This window comes from Homarus americanus, unplaced genomic scaffold, assembly GCF_018991925.1.
Source record: "Homarus americanus isolate GMGI-L3 unplaced genomic scaffold, GMGI_Hamer_2.0 scaffold30535, whole genome shotgun sequence".
Lineage (NCBI taxonomy): Eukaryota > Metazoa > Arthropoda > Malacostraca > Decapoda > Nephropidae > Homarus > Homarus americanus.
The window spans coordinates 118,634-132,513 of record NW_024732440.1 but is presented as its reverse complement, the minus strand read 5'-3'; the positions used below and the strand labels follow the sequence as shown (position 1 = coordinate 132,513).

The 13,880-nt window shown below is 37.6% G+C and overlaps 2 protein-coding genes across 2 annotated transcripts in view; one reads left to right on the top strand and one right to left on the bottom strand.

Annotated features, from left to right (window-relative positions):
• LOC121868711 (2-oxoglutarate-Fe(II) type oxidoreductase ppzD-like) overlaps positions 1–5,484 on the top strand; it is a 9,611-nt gene extending 4,127 nt beyond the window's left edge. Inside the window, exons 5-8 of the mRNA XM_042369554.1 lie at positions 457–629; positions 912–1,099; positions 2,047–2,157; positions 2,812–5,484. Coding sequence (XP_042225488.1) covers positions 457–629; positions 912–1,099; positions 2,047–2,157; positions 2,812–2,994 — 655 coding nt within the window. The 3' untranslated portion in view covers positions 2,995–5,484. The remainder of the gene's footprint in view (positions 1–456; positions 630–911; positions 1,100–2,046; positions 2,158–2,811) is intronic.
• Positions 5,032–13,483, bottom strand: LOC121868712 (prohibitin-2-like). Its single transcript, XM_042369555.1, has 8 exons — positions 13,286–13,483; positions 12,491–12,611; positions 11,969–12,110; positions 11,207–11,290; positions 8,823–8,948; positions 8,414–8,521; positions 6,387–6,464; positions 5,032–5,574 (listed from the first exon to the last, which is right to left on the bottom strand). The coding sequence occupies exons 1-8, from the start codon at positions 13,410–13,412 to the stop codon at positions 5,476–5,478; spliced, it is 885 nt and encodes a 294-aa protein (XP_042225489.1). The 5' UTR covers positions 13,413–13,483; the 3' UTR covers positions 5,032–5,475.
• Between the last annotated feature and the right edge of the window lie 397 nt (positions 13,484–13,880).

The following is a 13,880-nucleotide window of genomic DNA, read 5'->3' as shown; positions in this document are numbered from 1 at the left end:
TGCTCCATAATGTATCTGTAGATCAAAGAATACACACACACACACACACACACACGTATGATAATTTTGAAATCTTATACAGTACATATGCTCATAACCACATAGTTAACAAGAAAACACGGAATTTAAGCGCTTTCGCGTAATTCACAACTTCAGAGGTGGGTACAGTACTGTATATCAATTATCACACACAAATTCGTTCTTATTTTACTGCCAAGATTATATAAAAATTGTATCAAATGTTTTATTTTAGAATAATGTAACAGAGAACCCCTGTTTAACATTAACTGTACATGACATGCTATCACTTATCTGTCGACAACTGTTTAAGCAGGATATCTATGTAAAGGACAGTTCTTGTAACTAAAACATTTATTAGATATGGTAATATACACACAAAAAAGTGTTATTATACACTTATCATTTTCAATTTGTATTCCCAAACTTTTTTTTCAGACTGGATAAAAGTAAAAATTCTCATGAGCTACGCGAGGCTTACGACTTGAAGAGTATTGATGGACTTTTCCCTGATGCAGAGGTTCCGTCTCTCAGACCAGCCGTGACATCCTTCCTCAAGTCCTGCACAACCCTCAACAACAGGCTCCTTATTGCCCTGGCTCACAGCCTCGGTACTGTCTTACGCCGGTCGTTCAAATTATTCATATTACTGTATTGATAGTTGTTCATATATGACAAATCCGTACACATATTTTTTTATTTGACTTTAAAACTGGGAATTATCTAATGATTAGTTATCTTGTTTCCTGTGGTGTATAAAAAAAGAGCAGCAGCATCAATGAGATAATACTGTAATCTAATCTTCTTCCCTTTGTTATGACAGAGTCATTACTGGGCATAGGAATACTCTACAGCCTCAGTCACCTTATAATTTCCATCTCAACTTCCTTCAGGATTAGAAAGGAACTTCTTCATCTCGACTCACAAAGACATATGCAGTGACAACAATATGTCGTGTCTGCGTCTGCTGCACTACCCGCGTGTCCCCGACACCGTCCCGGAGGGTGCCATCCGCTGTGGAGCCCACACTGACTACGGCACTATCACGCTACTCTTCCAGGACAACATGGGTGGCCTCCAGGTCAGTTGTCCTACACCAAGGATGGATCCAGGTCAGTTTGGTGTGGAACATTTCAGAACCACATGGGGAATGTCCTGGTCAGGGTAGGTTGTTCTAATGAGTTTTTATATTCAAGAGTAACAGGCAGCAGGTTTCATGAGAATCTGGCCTATATAAAATTGGGAGTGTCCAGGACAGATAGGAAAAAATAGTGCCAGATATTGATATAGAATTTTTGATAGAGAAATTGGGGAGAGAACAAACAAGCATCATTTTCAAACATATTCGCCAAGACATTCCCTTGTCTGGCACACTGAAGACGGCGTGTGGTGGTCATGTGCTGATAATCAGGTCAGGTCCAGCTGACTGGTGGTCACTTGGTGGTGTTCTGATGCATCCGCAGGTTATATATTGCAATTGATGTTGTCATGTTTTGGGCCTTATTAGTGTGGCTAACAGACGGAGGTGTGTGTACATGGTGACTGGAAGGAAGGAAGGCCTTGTTATATAATACAAGTACTGTATACTATATGTTTTACTACCAGGCTCAATATCCACCAGGTAGTTTACACCCCAGCCACTCCCCCATCCTCATCACACAGCTCCTTCTTCCACTTTTATTACTATACTGTACTGAATTTTCTATTGCCATTTGTTTTAATCATATTCTGGTCCTTACCATTCTTTCTTCTCTTTCATTTAGCTCACATTTTTACTGTGCTTTTGAAAGTATAAATAAAGTGCATAAGAAGAAAAAACTTGCCAAAAATATTATTTTGTATTTTTCTCCCTATCTTGTCTCTCTTTTCATTCTTCATATCCATTGAATCTTCTCGTTTTCTTTATTTCATTTGTTTTTATTTTTTCTCCATCTCCATATTTCCTTTCATTCTCTCTTCATGATTACTCTGGCATCAGTGTTGATGGGGGTGTTAAGCTGGCCTTGGTGACAGTTCCGTCTCCATCAGGTACGTGAACGCGGAGGGTCATGGGTGGAGGCAGTCCCTGTGCCCGGCACCATCCTGGTAAACGTGGGCGACCTCCTACAGTTCTGGACAGCCGACAAGTTCCTTGCCACGGTGAGTTTCTGACTGTAGGTGCTGGCTCTTGGAACCTGGTGAGGCTGATGTATTGTGGGTAGGTACTTGTGAGTGTTACCCCTCCCTTTCCTCCTCCTCGTATTCCTCTTCTTTTTCTAAAGCCTTCAGGAACAAGGAACACATATTTACAATAAGATAAGAGAATTAAAAACCCTCCAGGTTTTCAGGGGAAGATTGCTATTATCATCTTATAGTGATAAAAGTTAAGACTAAAACCCCGAGTTGTTTTTAAGTGGTACACAGACAGCAACCTGACTATGGACTTCATCTGATAGTCAATTTAGGGCAGGTAAAGAGGACTGAAGGCTCTTATCAATTTTTTTTTTTAGGATCTTTGTGTAACTTATTTTATGCTCATTATGCGAGTTATTGTTTTAAAGATGACCGTTTGAGTTGTTAATTCATATTGATCATTTGAGATGTATGATTGTTTGTGTGAGCCGGTGTCATTTTGATTTGTTGTTTGTTGATTGTATGAGAAATTTCATGGCGATTATGTAAATCAATGTTTCATTTTGTCCACTCTGTAGTGCATGAAACGATTCTGTTCTCTTAAGTTAGGTTAGTTAAGAGAGGTCTTGTTGTTTGACCTATAATCATGTATTTGTTTTCTGTACATGTGTGTGTGTCCAGGAGCACCGGGTGTTGATCCCCACAGAGGAGGTGCGACTGAAGGCGTCTCGTCACTCCATCGTCTTCTTCATTCATCCTGACGACCCGGTTCTTATTAAGCCCCTTGACAACTCCAGCAGCTATCAACCAATCACGGCCAGAGATCACGTGCTTAAGAAGTTTAGGCACACCTACAACTACTGATGACATGTTTAGACCAACTAGCTTCTACATTTAGCCTGTTAGTCCAGAGGAAAAGATAAAGAAGCCATGAATATGTACAATACGTAGATGAAAAATTTGACTCCAGAACGTCAACATTAAAGATCAATTTACAGTATACTGAAGATCTCATGAAGAATCAGTATGTAGAAAAAAACCTTCATAGCCAGGAAAATAGACAGAGACAACACTTGCAAGTACAGCATACCAATAGTACTCCAATAGGCAGTAGAAACAAATTATAAACCTGAAGACTTTAGCCAAGTAGTGCAGTGCATACCCAGACAATGAGAGAAGGCACCCTGACATTTCACCACACATGAGAATTGCTGAACCTTACTACACCAAGACATCGTATATACGAGTACAGTACTTAAGTGTGTAACAATATACAGTACAAACTCCAAGTACTGGACTACAGTAATTAAGCCACAGCGACGCCGTTACTCATACAGAATCCAATATTCGGATGTCCAAATCAGCAAGGAGTAACTGTTCAAAACAGCCAGTATATTACACTAACACAAATTGGCTTATTTAAGTTCATAATCAGTTAGTTTATGTAAAATAATCATACTGTACTTATAATTTCAATAAATTACAATATTTTTTATTTAAAGTCAGTAAATGTAGGTAAGGTTGTAAATTCTACAAACTCTCAGAGCTGCAAAGATTTTTTAAGATTCCCGAGTCCCAACGTATTTGTGTGTGTGGTGTGACATGGGTCACCTACTGTAGTGCGAAATAAATGGAGGATGTGGACGTGTACAACATAACCTCTGGCAATAAAGTGGATATGTTCACAAAATCCATTTCGTTTTTATAGGTAGATTTAACAATGAGTAAAAGGGAATAGGTTCCAATCCTTCATTATTCTATATTTTACATAAATGCTCAAAATGAAAAAAAATTGCTATAATAAATAATGAAAATACATAGCACATCATATACAGTACAATAGCACATACTTTACATACTGTAAAAAAAAATAGCTTCTGCCCGTGAATCATCCTATGGGTGAAACCGAGTGCAAGAGGTCAGCCAGCCAGCTGACTTGATAGATGTGTGGCTGATATGCTGTGTATGCAGTGACATCACATAGGCAAAGTGATGCATCCAAACATACATATATTCACCTCCCAGAATAGTGTTCACATTCATGCTCTTTGTATCTTTTTTATTATACTGTAGTTCTATTTGTCATATTAAGAGTACTGTTCTGTACTAAAATGATTTTTCCACAACTTTTTACTGTTTCATTACACAAATCAGTGGCAACATGCATAGCCACCTGAAGGCACAACTGCCTGTTGACACCTGTAGGTAAGATTATGCAGGTGTGTTCTTTGGAGCCACTTTTACTTTAAGTGGAGATGGAAGTGATTCACACTTGTATATCTTTGCAATACTGTGTACTGTATTCAGAGTTCCAAATTTCTGCATTACATCAGGAAAGCGTGTTTTTGTCGATCATTCCTAGCACTTCCATGTTTATCTTTCATGTGAAGGCGCTTTCTGTTCTCTGGGGTTTTACCCGAATGTACTTGCTTGGGCATTGTTCTCTAAAACTGTTTCAAACAATGTAAGCTTATGTAAAGGCAAGGTCCACATTCTTAAGCTGTACAGTAACACTTACAACTACTGTACTAACAACATTCAAAGGCCTAAGAACTTGTCTATCGGCCTCCACCTGAAGAAGTTCAGTACTGTAAGTCTACCTGTTTATCTTGAGCAAGAGGCCTGCACCCCAGGAAGGTTCAACACAACTGCTGATACACTGCTGTCAACTCTATTTTGAGGACTTAATTCAGGAAATACTGCAGTCAGATGTCTTATACAGTATCTACTGATGCAGGGGATCATGTTTTGGTTGCAGCTTTACCTTGGAAGTTTTTCTAGTTTGTCGGACCTTCTTGGAGGACAGCACAGTTGGCTGTACAAGTGCACTAGCAGGGAAGCTCCACTTGTCTCTGAATACTGTACCAGGTAAATATAAGAGATCGGGTAATACTACAACTGTTTGGTACCCACTGTATATTTGTAAAAGGTAGTTGTGAATACTCAGTAACTACATACTTACAATTTCAATAACAAACAAAGGTAAACTTAATCCCCTGTACACTTCCTGTTATATACAATATTTCTGACATAAAATTGAAAAAAACACACAAAATATTTCCAAAAGCTAAAATACACCAAACTTTTCTTAACTTACAAAAAAATATGATGAATGCAAGTACTGAAATGTAACAAAAATGAATACCACCATTTTCCTTATGCTGACAGCTACCCTAATCAGACTGAAGGTATGTTTATGGTAGACTTAAAAAAATTTAATGAGAATTTGATAAGTCAATTTGGGTCATTAATTTAAGCCTACAAGTTATCACTAATGGAGTCTCAATATCTTTGTTATATTCCAACTTCTTTAACAAGTATTGTATGGTGCAACCAAGTAAAAGATTAAGTTATTCTCATGGTATTATTATCATAATCCTTATCGTTAATATCCAGCATCAGCGTCCCTGCTCCAAGATACACACGGTTCTGGGCCTGAGAGATCTGTGGAGAGAAGATAAATAGCTGGAGTATAATGTTGAATATATGGTCATTAGCCAAAGGTTTAGTGTTCATGCATATCTAAGTTTAGTTCATGGCATCAGAGCTCATGTCAGTGTGGTGCTTTAAGGATGAAGCTACTGTTGATAGGTTATGCCAGGTTGTGCAACAGAGACAAATATTCATCTCATGCCTTATTGTGAAAGAGGATACTGTGGCACTGGACAATTTTTACAACACTAATGACAGCAAATGAAGTGACTACAGCCATTCTACATTATACTGGGAAAAGGCCTATGAGAGAAAAAAGAAAAGGAAAGACAACATCTCAATGTCGTTATTACCGGTACAATCAAAAACTTTCGACATGTCCAGTACAGATCTTCAGGATATCAACTAACAAAACATCCAAAAAGTTTCCAGCAATGTGTGATATTTTAAAAATGACAACTTTTATGGAACATGTTTTTCTAGAGGAGTAACAAGAACTAGGCTCAAGAAATACATGATCATCATTTTATTCACTCTTAATTGAATCTAGTACATGAATAATAAAAATTCTTAATTACTACTTCTCATTAATGATTGTCTTGACACTGGGAAGGAGACGGTGATGAAAAGAAGAATAACCCAAATGTGAGATGCAGATGTGAACAATTGTATTGACCTTAATGAAGAAAACTCTTGAAGATAAGTTTTAATTTCAGTAATCTCAATTTCTGAAGTTTGAACCCCAGACTGAATTAGTCACAACACATCTCGGTCACAGTCTAAATGTAAAAGCAAATAGCCAAGTGTAAATTCAGAAAACTCACCGTTTTGCCTATGTTAACAGCAGCTTTGATCTTTCGTAGTTTAAGGTATCCAGGATTCATACTGATTGCATTTCCTAAGTGCACAGAAGTTAAGGAAAAAATATAAATGAGATGGTTCATGGGTTAAAAAAATCTAAATACAGTGGGGTATGCTATAACTAATCTAATTGGTTCTAGAACCTTGTTCGTTATAGCATTCGTTCGTTATAGGATTAATCCGTTCCAGGCCCCCAAATACAACCACTTAACACTGAAAAATATATAAAATTGGAAAAATTTTAAGAAAGTGCATAAATATGCATCTCAGCCCCTGAAATAAAGAATATCATTAATACTTGTAATAAAAAAACAATATACAGTGACCCCTCGTTTAACGAACACCTCGGTTAACGTAATTTCGATTAACGAACTGCCTTCCATAAGGATCTTCAATTCGGTTAACGAAGTTCTTACGAACCGACCTCAACATGTTTTCGCTTGCACTGACCGGGCAACCAGCTTTAGTATCAGTCCGCCAATACATTAATCGGTTCTAGGGCTTAAATTCCTTACTATTTTAGTAAATATCAAGAAGTTTATACTATTCAATAATTTTAAAAGTTTAATATTCAATTTTTTAGCCATTTTAACAATTATTGAACATAATTGAAGGTAAAGTGACTAGTTTAATGCTCGGCATCCAGCCTCTTAACACAGCAAACAGGAGTTAGTCTCTCTCTGTTTTCACTGGAGGTAACATCTTGCTTGACTCTCTTCAACTAAATGCTTTTTTCTGTGTTTCCAAGCAAATTATTGGTCATTTTGAAATATATTTTACATATTGACAATATATAATGCAGTGCAGTGTTGATTTAAAGAAAATAATCTTGAATTACACCAAGAGAGCTAAAATTTTATGGGTGAAATGGTGCCATGGGGTGACTTCTCTTCCACCCCAATGCCTTCTCTTCTTCCTTCTCCTCCACCCCCATTCTAAATCCCATCATCATCATCATCCATCCAGAAGACTTCTACATACACACCTCAAAGTAAGTGAACTTTTCTACCATTTTTGTTGAATTTAGGAAATTTTCGGTGAGCTGGAACCAATTACCCAAAAACCCATTGAAACAATGGTTTCGGTTAACGAACGACCTTCTGGAACGGATTGAGTTCGTTAACGGAGGGGTCACTGTATTAGTAAAAAAAAAAATAATAAATAATTTTTTTTTAAATAATGTTCGTTGTAGGAGTTTCGTTCGTTATAGCATTTTCAATTTTATAGGTAAAACCGTTTGTTATAGGAATATTCGTAGTAGGATCCGTTCGTTATAGCATACCCCACTGTACCAGTATACCTCGCCATATGAATGGGTTAGGTTCGTTGAAGGCCATTCATTGTGTGAATTTTCGTACATTGAATAATATAAAGTGGGGAAAATAAGGCCTGGTTCCCCAGAAATGAAAAAACAAAACAATATTATACCGTACCTAAAAACATGAAAACGGTTCCCCCCCCCCAAAAAAACCCTACCTAACGACTGTAATTTAGTACTAAGTACAGTAAACCCTTGATAACTAAAAAATTTTGGGGCTCTAACCATTCCAAGTTATCAAGGCACTTTCCTGGCACCCCACAGCTGGCATTTGGCAAGGAGATGCACATGAACCCCACAAGTGTGTCTCTCTCTCACACACACACAATAAAAAAGTTGGCAAATGCTATTTATTTTGACCAATGATGAACATAGATTATGAAGTGCACCTCCAATTCAAGGGGACTCTTTAATATTGTGTTTGTAAGTCTTACATGTTTGGCCTGAATGCCCTTTTTAACAAGAGCTGAATTTGGCATGGTTTTGTAATAGAAGATGTAATCTGGGGGGTGAACGTACACTGTAATTTGGTACACTTACAATAACTTCACTACATCAAAAACGAACCTAGGCAACACTGGGGACCCCAGCTAGTGGACAAATAAAATAATGTCAATACAAAGTTATACCAATAGACACTTCCATCATGGGAAAACTATATAAAAAGGATATCAATTTAGCAGCCTCAGCTTCACCCTCAGCCTGTACAATCTTCTGCTGTCTCTCTTGCCTGGCACGCTCCACCACAAATGAAGCTCTCTGGGCCTCCTGCTGTGCTACCTGAGGATACAAACAACAGCGTAAAATTCATCACAAAAAAGGTTGCTTCTACTCTTCCTCTTTTAATGGAGACAGTAACAATGGAACAATTACTAATCATAAAATTAAGGCCTAGCAATTACTATTCTAATGTTGGGGGTTTCCCTGGGTCCTGACCCCATAAACTTATTTAGTACATTACTTGAGTTACCAGGTGAAGTATCACCATAAATGTTAATACGAGTATGTCTAGCAGATTTACTCTTGTCAAAATTAGATATATAGTAGTATTGAAATAAACAAATGGCTTGTGACAGCTTACCTGTTTTGCCTCTACAGCCGAGGTATATTCCCGGCCAAAACTAAGCTCTGTGATGGATACATCATCAAGAATGATGTTGAAGTCTTCTGCTCGTTGTGTCAGGTCACGACGAATCATGAGAGAAACCTGCACAGATAAGAAAACTAAAGGTAAGCTTCCTAAATACTGGATTTAATCTAGTAATATACATTCTTTAACACAGAACTGGAGTAAATATTGATCAAGTTATTTTGGAATGTTAGAGGACATCAAGAAATTAGTATATAATGCTGCTGTCTATCTTCTGCATTCTTATACCAATACATTAGTACACCATGGGAGTTTTAGGGAGGAAATTACAGTGACAATACACCTTGACTTTTAATATGGGATCCTCTGGGGGAAAATGGGATCTGTTAAATGAGAATTCACCAAACCAACACTTCTCCAGGAAACACTCTCACTCTTTATGGGGAACCTTACTGAATGTGGTCTCCCAAAAGTTAGTAGCCATGGGGATTCAGTAATAAAATTCTTGTTATTTATATTTCAGATAAGTGAAAATAAAAATAACAGGTGACTGTATGGATCAAGCAAAGTTGGAGTTTGTATTGTAACATATCTGGTGGAAGCTAGAGGGAGGCATGTCAAGCCTACCCAAACGACTCATTGCCAGGTCAACAGTTAATAGGTACAGTAGTACTGTATAATGTTCCTGTACAATGTTTGAGACGGGAAGTCTAGCGAATAATTCTCGTACTAGCCTTCTTCATTCCTCTACAGATTAATATATCCTGTAAATGTGACATAAGCAAGTTTGCGGATGACACCAAAATAGGGCGGCAGATTAATTCAGGGCAGGATGCAAATGCATTACAGGAGCATCTAAATAAACTGCAGGGGTAGTCTGAAAAACGGCAAATGAAATTCAACACCAGCAAGTGCAGCGTACTTAATATTGGAAGAACAAATAATGACAATGTATACAGCCTTAGCAACATCAACCTAGAGAAGCCCGGACCTACGGCCTAGAAAACAGTGCGTTAATGTTCGAAATAAGGCACACAGAGTATTGGGTTTTATATCTAGAAGTGTAAGTAATAAGAGTGCAGAGGTCTTATTGCAACTATATCTTGTGCTAGTCAGGCCGCACCTCGATTATGCGGTTCAGTTCTGGTGCCCTTATTATAGAATGGATAACAATTCACTAGAGTCGGTACAGCGAAGAATGACGAAAATGATTCCGGGACTTAGAAACCTTCCATATCAGGATAGGTTAAAGAAACTTAACTTGCATTCCCTAGAAAGACGAAGAATGCGGGGAGATATGATAGAAGTATTTAGGTGGGTGAAAGGAATCAATAAAGGAGATATAGATAAAGTTCTTATAATATCTGAGCAGGATAGGACTCGGAGCAACGGATTTAAGTTGGATAAGTTTAAGTTGGATAAGTTTAGGTTTAGGAGGGAGATAGGAAGAAACTGGTTCACAAATAGGGTGGTGGACGAGTGGAACAAGCTTAGCAACTTTGTAGTAAGTGCTGGAATGCTGGAAAGTTTCAAAAAGAGGCTAGATAGATTCATGGATGATAGAGAGTGGTAGTAACTCTCGACAGGAGCTGCCATGCACAGGCCAACCAGCCTATTGCAGACTCCTTATTTTCTTATGTTCTTATGTTTCAAAGGTTACAAAAAGTCCTAGAAATCAATGATGAAAGTTAAACAAAAGCAGATGTTAATCATTTTGCTTCTACTAGAATTTTAAAACAAGAGTGTAACCCCTTCATTGCAGTAGTGGAATGTCACTTTTTAATATTTTATTTGGCTAATACCAAACGATTTTATTCAGCTCAGAGGGGAGTCTGTACACAAATGGTTAGTGGAGATGACACTGAATGAGAAAATGGTGTCTGTGAGCGTGAAGAATAGAGAAATTAAGAATCACCTTTACACTAATGATGTTCAAGTTCAGAATGATCCGAGGATTTTGCTGAAGTATACTATAATAAATATTCCTCTATGTCCCCAATTTCTTTAATGATACGTTACAGATACTAACTACTTATCCATGTTAAAAATTTGTAGTTCATCATTTAGATGTAAAACCACTACTGTACTGTGCTTAAGGAGAGAGTGGCATCAGCTGTATTTGGTAAACACTGTGAGAAACATGATGGATAAAACTATGCCTCAGAGGTGGACGGGCTCCCCCACAAAGTCCAGATCTAACAAAACTGGACTTATTTTCTTTGACAGCATTAGAAATCTTTGGACTATAACTCAAAACCATACAATATCAATGAGCAGAAAAAAAAATCAAATAGGATGCAGAAGTAGCAAAAAAAAAAAACATCCACAGGGCATTACTGTACATCCAAACTTGATATGTTTTTGAACGCACTCACCTGTTGCCTCATGGTGATCAACTGGGCAGCATTGAACTTTGCAACAACAGATTTGAGAACTTCATTGCATATAGAGGGAAGAACCTAGAAAAGAATCAACTCATTAATACAACCCTCATTTCCTGTTAAGAGAAACATAATATTAATCATAAAATTAATGACAAATAACAAATTTCAAAACAATACCTTAAACAGGAACATAATGTTACAGGGATTTTTTGGGGACCCATTTCTACTTCCTGTAAGTTGTTTTAAGCCAAACCTCAGCGAGAGAAAATTAATAATCACGCGAGAACTGAACATCAGGGTCCAGTGAGTAGCACCTCCGACAGCTTACACGTTCCTCTACCGTAAACATGCCCTGTAACTATTGATGGTGTTATGCCTTGCTTCTAAGTAACTCCCACAACAAAAGTACTAAGGATGAAGAAAAGCAAGAGCTTTTACATCAAGGGTTGTGAACACTCTATAGCTAAGTCAAGAAAAAGTAGCAATAAATGGACAAGTCTAGTCACTACTCTGGGGGACAACTTCAGTACTGTGTTAGTATCTAAACTTATTCCATTTTGTATGAGTTAAAATATATTTAATCACTTATTGAAAAAACATTATCCACATGACATTGTTACCTGCCATCAAGCAAATGTGTTTCAACAGTGATGGTGGGCTCTGGTCCTGGACACAGCTTTTCTCATTGTGTTTTTATGATCCTTCGAGATCCATAAACAAAACAAAATAAGACATAATCATAATAAACCTTACCTTCTCATCAAAGTCCAGACCTAGAGTTTGATGAATATTTGGAATTGCTATACCCTGAGGTCTTGACAGTACTCTCAAGGAAATATTCACCATCTGTAAATCTTTGCTACCCGTTGGTGAAGTGATTTTCCTTGGTCGGGCCCTGCAAGAACATAACAGCCTATATATTGATCCTTGTTTAATAATATTTCGTTTGTCTTAATTTTACTGAAAAATCTCTAATTCAACATCGAGAATACAACACAAATTACATTATTCATTTTGGTAACACATTCAGACATCTTACAAGAGGTCTATTCTTGATAAAACTCTTAAAAAAAGTGAATTCAATTAAACCTTCATGAATTAAGGGATGACTGAAGTTCAATCAATACAAATATGATAAGTAAATAAAATATGCCTCTAAAATAGTTTACGATATATAGATAAACAAATATTACGGTAAATGAGGACGATAATTTTTTTTAGGATTTCAACATTACACAGGAAGGCATCCATTCAGGAAAAAGACCAATACTGTACCTGATGTCATAGATAACTGGATACTGGAACCAAGGTATACGGAAGTGTAATCCCTCGGAGTAGATGTCTGGCTGGATCCCTCCGAGACGGCTGAAGATGATGGCGCGGTGACCACCTTCAACTGTGAGGGAATAACACCACTTGGATTATTAAAGGAACATATTAAGTGTGGTGACAGGTATAGAGAAACACTTGAGGGTGAACCAGGACTGTCGAGTGATTTCTATCGAGGATTCTATTGCATCAAAATTCTTAAGGGTTACGGATATCAACGAGTCATGGAAAAAATTGCAAAAATTACGAAAAACTTTAGTCTCGACAACTTTTGGGGGAGAGCCTGGGTAATCGGGGTTTTTGGGTTGAGGAGAAAACGAGTCATCTAACCTAACCAAACCCTGGACCCAAGGTAAGTCTAGCTTAACCTAACCAAACTCTGGACCCTATGTAAGTCTAGCTTAACCTAACCTAACCTAACCTAAATGTTGCAGTAGTTTATAACTTTGGGGGCGCACTGTGTCCTTAAGTAAACTAATACCATGCAATCAGTTAGGTATTTATTTCCATAAGGGTCATAATCACAGAGCATTAAAGGAAATAGACTTCTTACATATAACCACTGTGTATACCTGGTCATGTATACTGTATACTTCCCCTATCCATGTATATCCTGGATCAATGTGAACATGTTTGAAGATTATACTAACTACATGTCTATCTATATATATAAACTGTTAACCATAAAGGAATAAGACAACACTTAACGAGGTGACCGGGAGGCTGCAGACGTCTACCAACCTGTATACATGGACTGTGACAAGCCATAAGCAGCAGCACCAGCAACAGCCAACAGTTTCAGTCCGGTTCCCAAGCCCTTAGGACCCTTGCCAATACGACCAGCGAGATCATTTAGTTTATCAGCCATTATTGTTGACGTAACTGATCAACTCCCCGGCACAACACATGTAACTACGGCCACTGCGCAGCCGCTCAAGGTTGCCAACTCGGGTTTTCACATGTCGCTAGGCTGGTACCTAAAAGTAGCTAAATGTCGCTAAGTCTTCCATGGAAAGTCGCTAGTTATTATTCCCCCCCCTTTCAGTATAAATAAAATGCATTATGTAAAAATAAAAATATTATTTTTTTTAAAGTTTAATGTGCACACTTACCTATTATTCAATAGTAATTGCATCCCAGTCCTCTTGGTAGTGTGAACAACTGTAGAGCTGGAAGCATGTGAAGTGCTTGGTTCAGGTTCTCTTGTAACTGTATGCCTCCACAGTCCCTATCTTTCTTAAAATATCACTAGGAAGTTCATAACTTGCACAACAGGTGTTCTGTCTTTTAACCCATACTTTATTGTAAGAATTGCCTTTAATGTCGATAGTTTCAT

Bases quoted from the DNA above. Each gene is read 5' to 3' on its own strand.
- LOC121868712 (XM_042369555.1), bottom strand. From the start codon at position 13,412: ATGGCTGATAAACTAAATGATCTCGCTGGTCGTATTGGCAAGGGTCCT. The intron at 12,111-12,490 runs GTACAGTATTGG...ATGTTCTTGCAG, and splicing joins CCAGTTATCTATGACATCAG to GGCCCGACCAAGGAAAATCA. The intron at 8,522-8,822 runs GTAAGCTGTCAC...TTGTATCCTCAG, and splicing joins CGGCTGTAGAGGCAAAACAG to GTAGCACAGCAGGAGGCCCA.